At 38.8% G+C, this 17533-nt stretch overlaps 2 protein-coding genes across 5 annotated transcripts; one reads left to right on the top strand and one right to left on the bottom strand.

Annotated features, from left to right (window-relative positions):
- Positions 1 to 4444: 4444 nt before the first annotated feature.
- LOC114243739 (bile salt-activated lipase) lies at positions 4445 to 10127 on the bottom strand. 4 transcript variants are annotated; one of them, XM_089735388.1, is made up of 6 exons: positions 9689 to 10127; positions 8826 to 8973; positions 8133 to 8229; positions 7641 to 7980; positions 5572 to 6839; positions 4445 to 4661 (listed from the first exon to the last, which is right to left on the bottom strand). In XM_089735388.1, the coding sequence occupies exons 4-6, from the start codon at positions 7821 to 7823 to the stop codon at positions 4490 to 4492; spliced, it is 1623 nt and encodes a 540-aa protein (XP_089591514.1). In that variant the 5' UTR covers positions 7824 to 7980; positions 8133 to 8229; positions 8826 to 8973; positions 9689 to 10127; the 3' UTR covers positions 4445 to 4489. The 4 variants fall into 4 exon arrangements, with proteins under 4 accessions (XP_089591514.1, XP_089591513.1, XP_089591516.1 ...); XM_089735387.1 differs by lacking the exon at positions 9689 to 10127 and adding an exon at positions 9526 to 9604; XM_089735390.1 differs by lacking the exon at positions 8826 to 8973 and having other exon boundaries at positions 9526 to 10127.
- Positions 10128 to 10987: 860 nt separating this feature from the next.
- Positions 10988 to 17058, top strand: LOC114243740 (juvenile hormone esterase). Its single transcript, XM_028175339.2, has 3 exons — positions 10988 to 12669; positions 13884 to 15160; positions 16649 to 17058. The coding sequence occupies exons 1-3, from the start codon at positions 12442 to 12444 to the stop codon at positions 16836 to 16838; spliced, it is 1695 nt and encodes a 564-aa protein (XP_028031140.2). The 5' UTR covers positions 10988 to 12441; the 3' UTR covers positions 16839 to 17058.
- The last annotated feature ends 475 nt before the right edge of the window (positions 17059 to 17533 follow it).

Raw genomic sequence — 17533 nt, 5'->3', positions numbered from 1 at the left:
GCATTTTATAAACAACTCGCTCGTCTCCATTCGGACGCCGATATACGAGACTAGCTTTAGCCCGCGACTTCGTCCGCGTGGAATAGTTACTTTGGTATGACGCTATATTTTACCCGCGACTTCATTTACGTAGAAGTAAGTATATTTTTGAACAAGAAGAAGCTATTAAGGTACCAAAATCATGCTTTTTAGCCGACTTCAAAAGAGGAGGTTATTAGTGCTCCGCTCATATTGGTTTTAGCGTGGTGTTATATCCTTCCTTAGCCTTCCTCAATAATTTTAACCTTTCTCAAGAAATGGGCTATCTGACACTGAAAGAGTTTTTCAAATCGGACCAGTAGTTCCTGAGATTAGCGCGTTCAAACAAACAAACTCTTCAGCTTTATAATATTAGTATACGAGGTATATTATAGTAATAATAATAATAATAATAATAAAGCCTGTTTATTTCCAATCCATAATGATAATATATTACATGCGATTTAATATCTAAATATACTAGGGTAGAATTTCTTTAATTTTCTTTTATTCGCTAACGTTGCTTTCTCCTGTATCAATGATCGGAACCCCTTCTCGGGTAAAGGCCTCCTCCAGCTTCTTCCAGATCACTTTGTCCATGGCTTTCCTTATCCAATCGCTTCCTGCTATCGCTTTTATATCGTCTATCCATCTTTTTCTAGGGCGCCCTCTACTTCTTTTTCCTCTTGGTCCTTTCCACATAGTTGTCTGTAATGTCCATCTTTTGTCTGTGCGTCTTGCTATATGTCCTGCCCACTGCCATTTCTGTTTTAAAGCATATTGTAAGGCATCTATAACTTTAGTTTTTTGTCTAATTTTTTCGCTTTTTACTTTTTGTATTTTTCTTATTTTTAGTACGCTTCTTTCCATTGCTTTTTGACATGTTATTAGTTTATTTTTTGTTTTGGTGCTGAATGTCCACGTTTGGCATCCGTATGTAAGAGTAGGTAGGACACAGGTATCCAACACAATTTTCTTTAGGTAAAGGGGGAATTCCCCTTTCAAGATTTCCTTCAGGGACCAAAACTTTTTCCATATTATAGTAAGCAGCCTGATATTCTTAATGTCAGACTGGGTGGCGAAGTAGTGGCATTAACATGATTGCTGGGTCGTGGATTCCACCGCGGAGCATACGCTCACAGCCTGCCCTGTCTGAAAAGGGCATTGTTGTATATTCGTCGTTCATATCGGACTGGACTTGTCGCTAACACGACCGTCGTGGCTAGGTTACCATATATATTGGCGTTCATGGACGCCCACTTCTCACCCGATTTTCTCAGTGGGTCGCGTTTTCAATCCGGTGGTAGATTCTGTGATGTACTGCTCTTGTTAGGGCCGGTGCTAGCAACACCTCCGGTTTGAGCCCCGTGAGCTCACCTACATGATAGGGTAACGTTGATATAGCCTCTCATGGCTATTAGCATAGGTAGAATATATATGTGTATATTTGCGGTGTATTGCGTTCTGATCTAGCAGGCTGGTTCTGGTCCAGCGGGATATTCCGGAAAACCAGCTGCACTGCCGGGTGGTCAGACAGGCTACCGTACTGTGACTTCCTTGGGGTGAACTGTGAGCCTAGTGTTCACCGCGATAACTCCAGCGTACTGGGGAGTCGTTCAGGGTGTCCGCCATTACCGATAAGAAAAGGCTCGTGGACTCGATTCCTACATTCGTGTGACGAAGAGACTCGTTTGCTTATTGGTTGAGTCTTTAATATTTATAGTACATACATATATCAGTCTCTTATTTCTTTATTACAGGGATTCTTAATTTGGAGATAAATGAACATATGTCCCTGATTTATTTATTTAGTGTCCCTCTAGTTCCTATCTCGAATGGTGGCATATTGTGAATCTATTATTGAAGAACCAAAATGTCGAAGTATCGGGCAATCAGAATTTCAAGAATAGGACGTCACGAAGCATAATGTAGGTATTAGGTATGTCAACATAAACGAAAAACTGATTAAGTTTAACTCGTGGAGGGTATAATAGCATCGATACTAAATCCTCCGGTTACCGTCCTCGTCGAACTCGTCGCTTGCGACGAAGGGCTCGATGAGCGAATTAACCCATAGACACAGCCCACTGAGTTTCTCGTCGGATCTTATCAGTGGGTCGCGTTTCCGGTCCGGTGGTAGATTCTGCGAAGCACTGCTCTTGCTAGGGTCAGTGTTAGCAACACTCCGGTTTGAGCCCCATAAGCTCACCTACACACGTTAGGGTGAAGCTGAAATAGTCTCTCAAGGCTATCAGCATAGATGGGAAAAAAAAAACTAAATCCATATAATTGGTATCCAATAAGGCCACAAATAGTATTTCTGAGTCCGCTCCTACTCACAGCTTGAGACTTAGTCATAGGATGCGTTGCGCAGTGCTTACCGGTGTCACCAGGCATCAAGGTTACGTCCAACCAGAGTTTACGTAAAACGTGGGTAGTCTACGTATTGTGTAACGTTAGTGTATATTAAATATTGATCTCATCTGCATATTATACGACTACGTTGGCGCAGTTTATTTATCTCTCTCTAACGCGAACTTTAGAACGAGATGAACGATCAGTCAAGTGTTTTACAGTTTGTGGAACATATAGGTAGTAGTAGTAATGTATGCACAGAGTGCACGCCTACGCTAACAATTGCCAATTTACACACACAAATGACGGCTAAATGCTTGGAGGTTTTCTCTTTTTTTAGTGCTGAGATGGGTGGCATCTTGAGATATAAGTTCTAAGATCTCAGTATAGTTACAACGGCTGCACCACCCTTCAAACCGAAACGCATTACTGCTTCACGGCAGAAATAGGCAGGGCGGTGGTACCTACCCGTGCGGACTCACAAGAGGTCCTACCACCAGCAGCGGGCTTTTTCGATGTTAGGGCTCATTGTCAATGGAATGACACAAGCGTTTTGTAAAATTCTGCCGCGAACCCGTCATCCGTTTTGATTTTTCTTTGGGTACATATTGCCGTGCTACCATTATTCATAGATAGTTACAGCGCCGATGTCCGGTGTGGAAGCAGCTTCCATTGCGTGTACAACAAAACTCAAGGTTCTGTTCATCGTGCCGATTACCCCGTTACAAGTAGAGTTTTCTAATCGCTTTTGGTCCTCAACCGAAGCGAAATTAGTAGAAAATTAATTTCTATATTTAGTATCTCCCATGATTTCTTTGTAATTAATTACTGGAATAATCATCAGTCACGTTTGTTGAAGAGCGACGTTCGCGTTTGCACAAGTAGAAACTACTAAACTTTTTATTTATTTATTGCGTAGATGAATTAACAACCTCATGGTCTATGCTGGAGAGTAAGAGTATTGAAATCAAATTCGTGTTTATAAAATATGCAGAGATAGCAACTGCGGGACGCACGGGTCGGTACTATAGTCCCGTTTTATTTATCTCTTTCTTCAAACGAGATTTGCGGAGAATCCTCAGGATTGGGCTGCAGCCTGGCTGCGCTCCTGGCATTGTCTACATCCATGAGCAAGCGTAGCCGCTCTCATCAGATGGGCAATTCCGTTGTTTGCCTACAAGGCAATAAAAAACGTTGCAAATTTTTTTGTGATATTATGTTTTTTTAATACGCTTTTATTAGCTTCAGACGTATGTATGTTAATATGTAACGGAATCTTTGAACATATTTTGACCCCCTTCAAAACCTCTGATTAAAACGAAATTTGGTATACTTACGAGTATTAAGGACCGATGACAACTCAATATTTAAAAAAATAATCGTAAAAATTTAAATTCAACTAAAAAATGAAAAACTAATAATAGTTTAAAAAACTAACTAAATACGCTTTTATAGAAAATCCAACTACAAAATTGAAAATAAATATTAATAAATTTGAATTAAAAATAGTGTAAGAAAAAATGATTTTATTGTAAAAAAAAAGCGTGGGGTGCATGGTATTAGTAGTTATAAATATTTTATGAACAGATAGGAGTAGAAGTGATAATTTAATAATATCCTGAAAAACACCCACGCTTTTTTTACAATAAAATCATTGCTTCTTACACTATTTTTAATTAAAGTTTTTGTTCTATTTTTTAGTTCCATTTTCTATAAAAGCTTATTTTCTTAGTTTTTTAAACTATAACTTTTTTTTTCATTCATATTAGCTCACAACCCACCTGGTGTTAACCGGTTACTGGAGCCCATAGACATCTACAACGTAAATGCCGCCACCTAATTTGAGATATAAGGTCTTAGTATAGCTACAACGGCTGCCTCATCCTTCAAACCGAAATGCATTACTGCTTCACGGCAGAAATAGGCAGGTAGGTGGTACCTACCCGTGCGGACTCACAAGAGGTCCTACCACTAGTAATTACGCAAATTATAATTTTGCGGGTCCAATCCAATCAGCTGCGAATCATGATTCAAGGTTGAACCGGGCCGTAAGACCAAAGAAACACATGGATAAAGGCAAGTATATTGTCGTTACAGATTGACTAAGACTAGTTTGTCAAAGCTTTCGTCTATATTTAGTGTAGATGGTGTCCCAGTAGAGCATGACTTCGTCGCTCCAAAGACTCTCCTCCGAGAATTGTTTGTCTATGACCAATATCTTCGGATCGCTCGTTTTGAAGGGCTTCCATGTCACAGGAAGCGTAGAAGAGGGAAACGGTGTTGGGTTTCTGAAATAAACAAAAAAAGTTAAGTAGTATATTGTTCCGCTTTGTTATTGTAGTGCATACGCAGCTCTTTTTCTTTCCTACCTAGCTGAGAGCCTTGAGAGGCTATTTCTGCGTAACCTTAATTAGTAGGTGAGCTCACGGGGCTCAGACTTGACGACGTTGCTAATACGAACCCTAGCAAGAGCCGTGCTTCGCAGAATCTACCATCGGATCGGAAGCGGGGCCCACTGAGAAGATCCGGCGAGAAACTCAGTGGACTGTGTCTCTGGGTTAACTTACTCGTCGAGCCCTTCGTCGCAGGCGATGGGTTTGACGAGAACAATGACCGAGCGTAGCTCACAGTCTACCTGGTACTACTGTTCACTGAACAAAATTATCACTAAGCACTTAATTTTGTGAAACTAGAATAGCCCCTCGTGGCTACTAGTAATTAGGTTTTTTTATTGCCCTTGTAGGCAGACGAGCATACGGCCCACCTGATGGTGAGTGGTTACCGTCGCCAATGGACTTCAGCAATGCCAGGGGCAGAGCCAAGTAGCTGTCTACCTTAGGTAGGACAAAATAATAATATTAAACATTAATGCTCATCCTTAAGAACACTAAGCATGGTTTGATTGCAGCATTAATGTTCCGTCTGTCTGGCTATTGATCAGAAGATACTGGTTTTCAATTATTATAAAGAAGTATTCTTAATCTCCGTCTCGGTCTGAAATACTCTTTTAACTAATGGGCATGGTTATGAGTTCACTACCACCAGTAATCTGCCTATTTTGTGCTGCGAAACTATCTTAGCCCCTGGATTGAAGGGTAGGAGAGCATGTACAAAAGTAGTTGAAATTTCAATTTGAGCCTCATTGTGAATAGCGGCATTTACATCAGCTAATAAATAAAAACAAAAAACAAATCTTACCCAAATTTAGCGAAATTTGTCCAAAGCGTTGTAATTTTATTTATAAATTCAATTTCGATGAACTCCATAACCAAAGGCACTTTGACTTTGAATAAATAGAATAGTTCGTCTGCGTGAGCCGCGCCGGGATATTTACGGAAACCAAAATACCATTTCGGTACATTGAGCCATCCGTCGTAAGACAATTTGTAGGCATAAATTAATCCATCTGTGGATTTAGACAGAAGATCTATACTGGCTATAGTAGGATATGTGATGCTGGTATCTCCTTCGTATTTGGCAATGTTTTTAAGGTAATCTTCGGGTCTGCGAATAGAGTAAAGTCCCTTGAGCCTATCCACAGTATAATTTTTTTCGTCCTCAGTCGGGAATATCAAATCTCTGGGCAGAGCGTTATAGATGTTGAAATTAGCTAGAGTAGTCTCATTTTCTTTTCCAGCGAACAGGTAACCTTCAGCATTATTGAAGCCAATTATAACTGGTACCTTTTGATATTGGTTGTTGGAAATTAAGTTTATTGGCGTATCTGGCAAGAATCGTTCCATACCTTCTATTTCTTTGTCTACACACGGTACGAATATATTTTCGGATAACACTATATCTCCTTTCCTTCTGGGGACTCTTGTTTTTAACAAGTCTTCGGCAGGCTTGTTGGCAAATAGCTTATATAGTTCATGTGGATCTTCAGTTTTGACGCCCATGCTTTGTGCCAATAAACTAGCAGTCTTTAAGGGTTCGAATTGAAAACTCCAAGGAGTAATTGCTGAACCACTTTGCAAAATAGCTTTGTTGAATAATCCTCTAGACATCGGAGTTAGCATGTGGTACATAACTGAAGCAGAACCGGCACTCTCTCCGAAAATCGTAATATTATCAGGATCTCCTCCAAACGCCCTGATGTTTGTCTTGATCCATCTCAAAGCTGCGACCTGGTCCTTCAAACCAACATTACCAGGCGCTTCTTTTATACCTAGACATAAAAAGCCTAAAACCTCCAGCCTGTAATTGATTGTAACTAGCACTACTCCGTGTTTTATTAGATATTCAGAGCCATACATAAATGGAGATGCTGAGCCATCTCGGAACCCTCCCCCGTGAATGAAGACCATGACTGGGCGGATCGAGTCATAGTTATTAGGCGTGTAGACGTTTAGGGTCAGGCAATCTTCCCGTCCGGATATCCTGGTGGGACTAAACCTTTGGAAGCACCTGATGTGCTCGTTGTAAGCATCAAAGACTCCCTCCCATTTCGGTTCCGGGTTTGGATTCTGAAATGACATTAAATAGTAAGATTTTTGTTTTTTAATTAGTATTATGTAGTATTTTGGAGGTGGAACGACGTTACATATCGTGGAGTTAATGAGTAATGGCTTGAGCGACATCTAGGGTGATATTGAGTTATATACATTTTCGGAATCATCAAAGTGTTCTCCTTTGAATTATGCTGGATTCGATGTTTCTAATTGAATTTAAATTAAGTTTACCCCCATTAACATGTCTTAGTTAGAATAAGTTTTTTTGCTAGGATATTTTTTCCAAAATTTTAAACTTTAAATGGTTCTCCTGTAAAGTTGCTAAATGTCGCTTTAACCAAATAACCTTTCTTTTATAATCTTTAATATAATTATAATAAAAACAACCTTGTGGGTGAGTTAGTTTGGGCCGTCTTCCTTTGATGGAAACAAAAAAGTTTGAAAAGTGAGATGAGAGTATTACTACTGCAGCTCTTGGTGAGGAAACTGAAGAGTAATTATCACTACATACTATAAAACAAAGTCGCTTTCTCTGTTCCTATTCATATGATGCTTAAATCTTTAAAACTACGCAACGAATTTTGATTTATAGAAATAATGATTGAAGATGAAGGTTTATATGTATAATAAGATCCATTAAATAGTGGAGAAATCAATAATAAATTACAGTTTCCGAAGCGAAGCGAGGGCGGGCCGTTAGTTAATGAATAAAAAACTGAACTACTAACATATGAGATAGTTTAAGGTTCTTTTCTTTAAATAATTATACGCTATTATTTTAAAAGAAGTACTATTGGAATAGTAGCCGAAACTCACTTGGAATCTATGTTCAGTGTCAGTTGCGGCGTATGGTATGCCGAAGAATTGCAAATGAGAGCCATCGTGTGCGACGGCGCCCCGCAATAGTCCGTTGCTGACCCGTACTGTGGCTGTGGGCTGTGGCACCAGCCGCGCCGCCCACAGCGACCACAGCACTAACCACTTCGCTCGCACACACATAATACTTGGCGCACACACACTGGCAAGATATATCTTCTAGAGATATTACAAAAGTTCACTGCGTTTCTTCTTCATTTGCGTGGCTTTGTGTGTCGCCGGAGCGTAACTGCGTTACACACTTCTAGGTTAATGACTTCTTCGATTTAAAATAACATTCCTATCGTATGATAAAATATTGAAATAAGAAAAAAAAAATTGTAAATAAACATTTGTATAAATGTTTATTTACAATATTTTTTTTCTCAGTTAATTATATTTATCACTCGTTCGTATTTTTTCGTAAAACAGAGTTGCACTTAATTGTTGTACCCGCGTCTATCCATGTGTTAGTTCGCTTCCCGCGCTCACAATTCACTGCTGCGACGCATCTTCATCCACACCACTTTCTATGTTGGTATTTGATTTCCTAAAAATGAAAGTTTTAACTATGAGTGCTTATTAATGTTATAACGACGTATATCATGGATAATTGTGAGACGAATCGCGGCTTTGGCGATTATTTGTTTCTATGGATATGTGAATGCTGGTGGAATCTTTTTATTTATTGCTTAGGTGAGTGGAAGAGCTCATAGACACCTATAACGTAAATGCCGCCATCTACCATCTACTTTAAGATATGAGTTCTAAGGTCTCAGTTGTAGCAGTACAACGGCTACCCCACCGTTCAAACCGAAACGCATTACTGCGTCACGGCAGAAAAAGGCAGGGTGGTGGTACCTACCCGCGCGGACTCACAAGACGTCCTACCACCAGTTACACGTGTCTATCTATATACTCGCTCACAGCAGCTATTAGCACTTAATATTATTTATGATTTAACCATTCGCATAGTAAAGGGCGTATCATGATCACAACTGGCTCGGTATCACGACCCTCCTGAGTTGCTACTAAAGCTACAATCCCAGTAAATGCTGTGACAGCTGTTTTAAATTCTAGTGGAAGAGGTTTCCATCCAATACTTTTCAAGAAGACTGATTCAATATGCAGCTATCAAGCTCTCACCCATAAATAATTGTCAAGGATAATGTATTCTTGCTATTAGGTCTTGTTATGAGACCTCAACTTCGTGCCCCAAGATTGGTGGCCTTCACTTTGTGAGGTAAGATTTCCGGTCATTACTTAATAGCAGCAGGGCCCGGAGATCACCACCCTTTACACAAAAAAAACATGAACAATATATCGTAAAATTTGTATTAAAACATTATATAGTCTCCAAAGTGTGACATTGGCCTTTGTAATAAACATTTGTACATACCGGTTACAATTTAAAGTTTTATTTCCACAACTAAAAGTTAATTTTCCAATGTCTCTATAAGTAATTGGACATTAATCATTCATAAAACGTCTAAGAACTTTAACCCAAGCGTTTAATGTTGCCACATTAAGTGAATTCCGGGATTTTTAGTTTTTTTTTGAGTTATTGAAGTTTGATGCCTATGTAAATACATAGATTCTGTTTTTTATGACACAAAATGGAAGGTGGATGATATGTATTGTTGCGTCTATGGTGGAAACGTAAGATAACCAGTACAATCGTATTTATTGTTGCCACATATTACTCCCTGGTTAGTACTATTTTTTCTAAGCATATTCACAGCTTTGTCAAATTTGATAATGCTGCATCAAATAGAAGTGTTGTAAAATGAAGATTAAAGATCTGCATTTGCAGTGACTATCATTTTGGAGGAAAGTAAATGATTACCTTTCATTCATTATTCACCTTCAAAATGTTTTTTGTTTTGTAATGGAATTTTTAATATTAAAAATATTATTAATTAATCCGATAAAGTTTATTCACAGTATAGATACAACACCAGTAATATTTTTTTACAGAAATGTGTTTATTTTATTAAATTTAGTCTTACATTTGGTCAGGTTATAATTTACTTGATTCGGAATTCATTCCTCAGTCATGAACTGTCACTAGAGTCACAACAAAAATAAAAACCACAGATACACCTCTTTCAACACATAACCTAAAAACACATTACGCACAAGTTATCACTTGTCTATAATTATAATTGTATTATAAATGATACGATCACATTATGTTCTTTCTGTTGATTTTCTAAAAGACAAAATATAAAAACTATATTGTTTGTAACTTTTGTAAGTATGTCGGTTCAGCGTATAACGTCTTGTGTTTGACAGAGCGAGTGACCCGCCAACGCTTCGTTGAACTGGTTATTTGAACCAGTTTCTATGTTATAAAACGGTTACATAATGTTCACTGAACATTGAGTGTTTAGTAGCTTTTTTGTAGAAACTGTTAATTGTGAAACGGAAATGAAATGTGATTTAATTTATTTCGACTTATTGAATGTTAGTTATGCTAATTCTAAGACCGGTTCGAAATATCATTCGCCATTCTGAAAAGAACCGGCGAACCAACAGGTTTTTTTTTTGTTTTTTTTTTTTGTTTTAGTTAATGATATTTCGTTTCAAATACATTAGTTAGTAAAGTAAGATAGTTTAGAGCGAATACTTTATTCCCACATCGTGTCTGTCAGGTAATCCGTGCATTTTTACAATTGATAAACTTTTCACTGGTGGTAGGACCTTTTGGGAGTCCGCACGGGTAGACCCCGCCTATTTTCGCCGTGAAGCAGTAATGCGTTTCGGTTCGAAGGGTGGGGTAGCCGTTGTAACTACACTGAGACCTTAGAACTTGTGTCTCGGGATGGGTGGCGCATTTACGTTGTGGATGTCTAAGGGCTTCAGTAGCCACTTGACACCAGGTGGGCTGTGAGCTCGTCCATCCAACTAAGCAATAAAAAAATTCTCTGCAAAAAACTTCTCTAATAGTTTTCCTAAACTAAATAGTACTCTTACTTCAATTATTTACAGTTTTCTCTTCTTTCTCTACTTCTCTTTTCTTTATTACCTATACCAAATACTTCTCCTCTTTTATTAAATTATATATTTTATTTATTTATTGCATAGTTGGTTGGACGAGTTCACAGCCCACCTAGTGTTAAGCGGTTACCGGAGCCCATAGCCATCTACAACGTAAATGCCGCCACCTTCCTTGAGTTATAAGTTCTAAGGTTTCAGTATAGTTACAACGGGCCCCACCCTTCAAACCGAAACGCATTTACTGTTTAACGACAGAAATAGGCGGGGTGCTGGTACCTTAGTGCGGACTCACAAGAGGTCCTACCACCAGTATATACGTAAATAATAATTTTGTAGGGCTGATCTTTATTACACGATGTTATTCCTTCCTCGTGGAAGTCAATCGTGAACATTTCTTAAGTACGTATTTCATTAGAAAAATCGATACCTGCCTGCGGGATTAGGACTCAGGCGCATCGCTTAATGTTTTTCTTTCTTTTTTTTTATTGCCCTTGTATGCAGCCGAGCACACGGCCCACATGATGGTGAGAGGTTACCGTCGCCCATGGACTTCAGCAATGCCAGGGGCAGAGCCAAGCCGCTGCCCTAGGACACGACGACTTCTAATTTAGTGGATAATAAACAACATATTAAGAGAATAGTACTTTTTTTTCGTTCACCAGTTAACTCCGAATGAATGACGTTCTCCATATGAAGTCTGTGTGCTTAGTGCGAGTTTCTTAACGTTCTCGATAACGTAAAAGTTAACCCTATTTTGTATGCAGTTTCAACAGCGCCCCTAGCGGCAAACGTACGCAAACGATCCCATTCTATACAAAAATGAGCTAACTTTTACGCTATCGAGAACTTCAAAAAACTCGCACTAAGCACACAGAGCGGTGTTTTGTCATTGGCACTACTTTGGTTGTGTCCTAATTTTTACTGGTGGTAGGACCTCTTGTGAGTCCGCACGGGTAGGTACCACCGCCCCGCCTATTTCCGCCGTGAAGCAGTAATGCGTTTCGGTTCAAGGGTGGGGTAGCCGTTGTAACTATACTGAGACCTTAGAACTTATATCTCGAGGTGGGTGGCGCATTTACATTGTAGATGTCTATGAGCTCCAGTAACCACTTAACACCAGGTGGGCTGTGAGCTCGTCCATCCATCTAAGCAATAAAAAAAAAATTTAAAAAAATGTTTTTCGGGCTGGGAGTTAAACGTTTTGTGACTCTGGAATTCTGTCTATGAGTGTCTACCTCGTCGACAATTTAATACAGCAAACTAAGAGCACAGTGTAACACGTCCGAACATTACATGCAATGCGCTGATAAATTTTTTATCATTTTATCTTTAAGGTTCGTCCATTGATAGCTCCAGTCCGTTTTGCGTTTGCATTACGATAACATTTATCTGTTTATTTGTTCTATATTAAAATTCATTATATAATTGCAGTTTTGGTGTCGATTCCTCTAGTAGTTCCTGCGCTAATTATTTTATAATTTTATATTTTGATTATATCTTGTCGTAATTTCATCGGGACTATGTTTTAAGTTTAGAGGTATGAGTAGTTTTTTAGCATTATTAACATTTAATACACATCTAACAATCTTTAGTTGCCATCACTCGACCTTTAAAACAACGTTTGACACTGGGTCTATGATGTCGAGTGAGGTCTTTGCCTTACTATGAACAAAATTGAAGAAGGGAGTGAAATATCAGTTGTAACTGCTTTGAGTAATGTATTTTCAAAAGGGCAGGTATATGAAGACTTAGCAGTATATGTATGAGAGGACAGTGCTGTATTGTGAACAGAATAATAGTGTGTGTGATGTGTGTGCGAGCGAAGTGGGTGGTGCTGTGGTCGCTGTGGGCGGCGCGGCTGGTGCGACAGCCCACAGCCACAGTACGAGTCAGCAACGGACTACTGCGGGGCGCCGTCGCACACGATGGATCATACGTACAATACAACGGAATACCATTTGGGAGTGTTACCGATGAAACTAAGTTCCAAGTAAGTGTTTTTTTTGTATCATCACATTCATCCACACCCCCTAGAATTAGAAGAATTACAAATTGCGTAATTACTGATGGTAGGACCTCTTGTGAATCCGCATGTGTAGGTACCACCACCCTGCCTATTTCTGCCGTAAAGCAGTAATGCGTTTCGGTTTGAACTGTGGAGCAGCCGTTGTAACTCTAATGAGACCTTAACACTTTATCTCAAGGTGCGTGGCGCATTTATGTTGTAAATGTCTGTGGGCTCCAGTAACCACTTAACACCAGGTGGGCTGTGAGCTCATTCACCCATCTAAGCCATAAAAAATGTAGCTTTGGTACGAACCGTCAAGCTTTGGGACGATTATTTTTTGTAGATATTTTTGCAGCGGTATGTAAAAAAAACGCTATTTGAGAAGATAGCTTTACGATAGGCAAGTCTTGGAAGTGAGTTTGCGGATGACGGTAAAGCGGACCCAAAGGCCTTCGAGAAGGTCTGGTATATGACACTTCTAATTAACTCAATATAATACGGAATCTTCAATAGTTCTGCAAGTGAATCGTTACATTTTTGGATGGGCCGGTCATCAAAGTTATTTGGTGTTGCTCCGACACCATGATCATAAATTCCAGAAGGCTCCGTGTTCTATCTCATGATTTTATTCTGCATATCAACGGCATGCATGTTTTGATGGCATAGCAATATATGCGGATGACAACATCGAAGATGCGTGATATACTGGTCACCAGCTTTTCTCAAAATATGGTTCTAGAGATACAAATTCTCTGAAAGGGGCCAATTTAATTTATTTCAATACAACCCCCACCCAATTTAACCAACCAATTGAAGACATGACTCTTTTTTACCAGGACCGCTAGCCGCGGAAACGGACTTTTCACTAATACCGATAATTGCCATATTTCGCTTCCAGATATCATTCATTCATTCTACCTGGAACGGAAATTAAATCCTCTACACGGCTTTCTCTGAGCGCTATAATAAGTCCTATAATCGAGGTTTGAAGGTAGTCCTTTGATATAGATAAGGTGCAACTGGGTCCTGTGAACTTATTTGTGGAACTTACGTCAGATACATGTTTGCTTTAAAAAATCCACAAAATACCTGTATTTCTCGTAATTAGCACTTTATGTGTTAATGGGCCACAAACGTGCTCAAAATGTCCAAATTACTAATTGTAGATTGTTTCTAAATGACACATTTTTACTCAGGCACCTGGTCCAGAGCCGAAGTGGGATGGTATCTATGATGCAATTCACGAGGAAATCAGATGCAACCAGCAGTTTTCTACCAACCTGGCTATAGGACGACGGGATTGTTTGACCCTGAACATATATACTCCATTTAATACCGACCCTGGAGATAAGCTCGCTGTAATGTTTTTTATTCATGGTGGAGGATTCTTCCAAGGGTCTGGTTCTTCATTTTTTTATGGACCAAGATATCTGGTATCTAAAGGAGTGATTTTAGTAACTATCAACTACAGACTTAATATACAGGGATTTCTTTGTTTGGGAATTAAAGAGGCACCAGGAAATGCAGCTTTGAAAGATATGGTGGCTGCTTTGAAATGGGTGCAGAGAAATATAGCCAGCTTCGGCGGGGATCCTGAGAACGTAACGATATTCGGAGAAAGCGCTGGGGCAGCATCAGTTTCGTTTTTGGTTTTGTCTCCGATGGCCAAAGGGTTGTTTCACAAAGCTATCACACAGAGTGGATCTTCATTAGCACCGTTCGGCTTACAGTTCAAACCGATTTTCCTAGCTAGTTTACTAGCTAAAGTTATGGGGTTTATAAGTCAAGATCCCGTTAAATTGTACGAATATTTCATGACGAAATCGGATGACGAATTAATATTGACAAGAGTGCCGAGAAAGGAGGGAAATGTTATAATATCAGAAATCTTGTACACGCCGTGCGTAGAAAAAGTAATTGAAGGTGTTGAGCCGTTCTTGATACGTTCACCACAGGAAGCGCTCTCGAATGGAGAGTTTAATAAAGTACCAATGATTATAGGCTCTAATACTCAAGAAGGGATCATGATCTTAGAAATGGACAATAGCACGATGCGAAACAATATCAAAATCGAGAAGTCACTACCAAAGAACTTGAATATAACTTCGCAAGAGGAGGTTACTGAAATCGTCGGGAATTTTAAGAAGATATACATGGGAGATGGTGACAGCTTTGGAGATTTAGTGAGTTTATCAAAATGGTATGGGGAGCCCTACCTCAACTATCCTTCTTTAGAAGAAACTGAGTTGATATTGAAGAGTAGTAAGCAACCGATTTACAATTATTTGTTTAATTATTCCGGCTGGCGGAACCTACCGAAGCTAGGTGGTGGGTCTGCGTACAAAGATGTCCCGGGAGCTACACACGCCGATGATTTATTCTATATGTTTTCTCAAGAATGGTTGTCTGGATTTTTTGAAAACAAAATGATAGAAAGAATGACTACTTTGTGGACGAACTTTGCGAAATACGGGTAAGATTTCTATCAAGTCAGTAAAAGTGCGATGGTGTAGCAAGTTCTCGTTGCTTAATGCCACCCATTCTAGTATTGTTATCAAACTATCTTAAAAGACAACTAGTTTTATAATGTAACGTTTTTTTTAATTTTTTGTTGCTTTCACTTTTATTTATTTATTTATAACTTCTTATACTAGAAAGTATAAAGGCGGACTTAATGCCATAGGCATTCTCTAACAGTCTACCTTAGGGGAGTGCAGAGATGAACCTTGGTAGGTGTAGTGTGAAGGTGATATTACTTAAACATATGTGTATATATAACATACATAATATTATATTTAATTTTGAATGCTTTTTGTAATACTTTTTGTAATTTTTACTTTGATTCGAGTATAATACGATTTTTTATTTTATACTTAAGTTTATATGGGGTCTAAGAACTGGCTACGGAATTGTGGAACTCCGAAATCATTAGTCTTGCCATAAGCAGGTAGTATTTATAATCAATAAAAATAATTAGTATTCAAGTCTAGAAATATGGCTGAAATTTTACGTCTGTTTCCGAACCTATAGAAACCTATAGAACGAAATAAAGCTAGTTTCAAATGCAATATCAGCGTCAGATCTCCGGTGAATTTCCTTTTACTAGACACAGATACAGAGCGAGACGATTCCAAAGGAATGCTGCAGGTATATTTTTCTAGCGAGCTGAAATGACATGATTATTAATGAAAATATAGGATAACATAATTTTACTTTTACGGTTTAATCTCGCATTTATTGTTGTTATTTTGCTTCTAGAACATCAGAGGGTAATTCGCGCAATATTCATAAGTCGACAAATAACGCCTTAGTTGTCGGTAACCGTTGAAAACTGTAATTCGAAACGCCGGAAATAATAGTGTTACGCGCTGGGGTTCGAGATAAATAAAATTTCAGTAAAGTACAACTTAAAAACTGTATTCAACACTTAAAACACTTAAACACTTTAAAATACTCAACAAACACTTTAAAGCTCTCAATTCGCTTGTTCCGCTTCGCTTCAGGTGATCTGTTCGCTGTTTCGCTTCGAGTAGTTCAGATTGTTGACTGACTGCTTGCCATCTCTACAACGCTTTTATAACCGATACCTCATCCCTAGAGTTATCGAGAATATTCTAAACATCTTTAATATTCCATAATATCTATAATATTCCGAACATCTATAAAATAAAATAAATCTCTAGTAGCAGTTTCCGCTATCTGTCAATAGATGGCGTTGTACTTCACGAGCATTCTGGGTGCTACTCGATCCTTCGATATTCGTTTGACTGTTCGGCGATAGATGGCGTTACTCTTACCGGCGTAACAATAGTCAACGGGAGATTAAAATTTAAAAGTAGTTTTTTGTTTATCTTAGACTAACAAGAACTGACAAAGTAAACTATAGGATAAACAAAATTTTTTTAAAAATGAAATTGCAAGTAGTCTTTTTTTGTTTGTTTAAATATCTTTTTGTCCTCAGCGATCCAACTCCTGAAGCGACTGATCTCCTCCCAGTCAAGTGGTATCCGACTAATTTGACTACACCGATGAACTTCGTTCTGGACGAAGCGTTCTCGACAGTTCCACTCTGGTACAACGACGCTATGAAGTATTGGAAACAAGTGTATCAGAAATACCAAAGAAGATACGTTCAGGAGAATATTGGTTAGGCTACGCCTTCATAGAGCGGTGTGGGAAGCAAAGTATAAGGGATGATCTACCAAGATTCTGGTGATCTGCTTCAAAATATAGTAATGGAATTCGTACAACGGGAGACTATTTGGATTTCAATAGTATTACAATTACGTCCATGAGCGACGGTAACCACTTACCATCAGGTGGGCCGTGTGCTCGTCTGCCTACAAAACCAATAAATAAATTATTACGAGCGGATAATTTGTTTTGTTTGATGAATCCATTTTAGTCTAGATTTTGCTGTTAAGGTTGTATTTTTAAATTGTTTTTATTTTCATTTTTTTATTGTGTGACGATAATTTACATTGTCTTACATTGTTCGTATATTTGAGGTGACATTTAACGTCTACGTGGAATTAATTCTATAAGGCACGTTCTGTATTGGTGGAACCTGCCTATTTCTGCCGTGAAGCAGTAATGCGTTTCGGTTTGAAGGGTGGGGCAGCCGTTGTAACTATACTTGAGAACTTAGAACTTATATCTCAAGGTGGGTGGCGCATTTACGTCGTAGATGTCTATAGGCTCCAGTAATCACTTAACACCAGGTGGGGTGTGAGCGCGTCCGCTCATCTAAGCTATTAAAAAAAAGGAAATTTATTCTGAGACGTGTAATAAACATAATGGGAAGCTAGGAAGCGTAGTAATTGAGTTAGCTCAGTGAAAGCTTAAA

Source organism: Bombyx mandarina, chromosome 19 (assembly GCF_030267445.1).
Source record: "Bombyx mandarina strain Sakado chromosome 19, ASM3026744v2".
Classification (NCBI taxonomy): Eukaryota; Metazoa; Arthropoda; class Insecta; order Lepidoptera; family Bombycidae; genus Bombyx; species Bombyx mandarina.
The sequence above is the reverse complement of the archived record's forward strand: the minus strand, read 5'-3'. Positions and strand labels throughout refer to the sequence as shown.

Excerpts from the sequence above, each read along its gene's own strand:
- LOC114243739 (XM_089735390.1), bottom strand. The coding sequence starts at position 7,823 with ATGTGTGTGCGAGCGAAGTGGTTAGTGCTGTGGTCGCTGTGGGCGGCG. Across the intron at positions 6,840-7,640 it reads ACACTGAACATAGATTCCAA|AATCCAAACCCGGAACCGAA; the intron begins GTGAGTTTCGGC and ends ATGTCATTTCAG. Across the intron at positions 4,662-5,571 it reads ACAAATTTCGCTAAATTTGG|AAACCCAACACCGTTTCCCT; the intron begins GTAAGATTTGTT and ends TGTTTATTTCAG.
- LOC114243740 (XM_028175339.2), top strand. The coding sequence starts at position 12,442 with ATGAGAGGACAGTGCTGTATTGTGAACAGAATAATAGTGTGTGTGATG. Across the intron at positions 12,670-13,883 it reads CCGATGAAACTAAGTTCCAA|GCACCTGGTCCAGAGCCGAA; the intron begins GTAAGTGTTTTT and ends ATTTTTACTCAG. Across the intron at positions 15,161-16,648 it reads ACGAACTTTGCGAAATACGG|CGATCCAACTCCTGAAGCGA; the intron begins GTAAGATTTCTA and ends TTTTGTCCTCAG.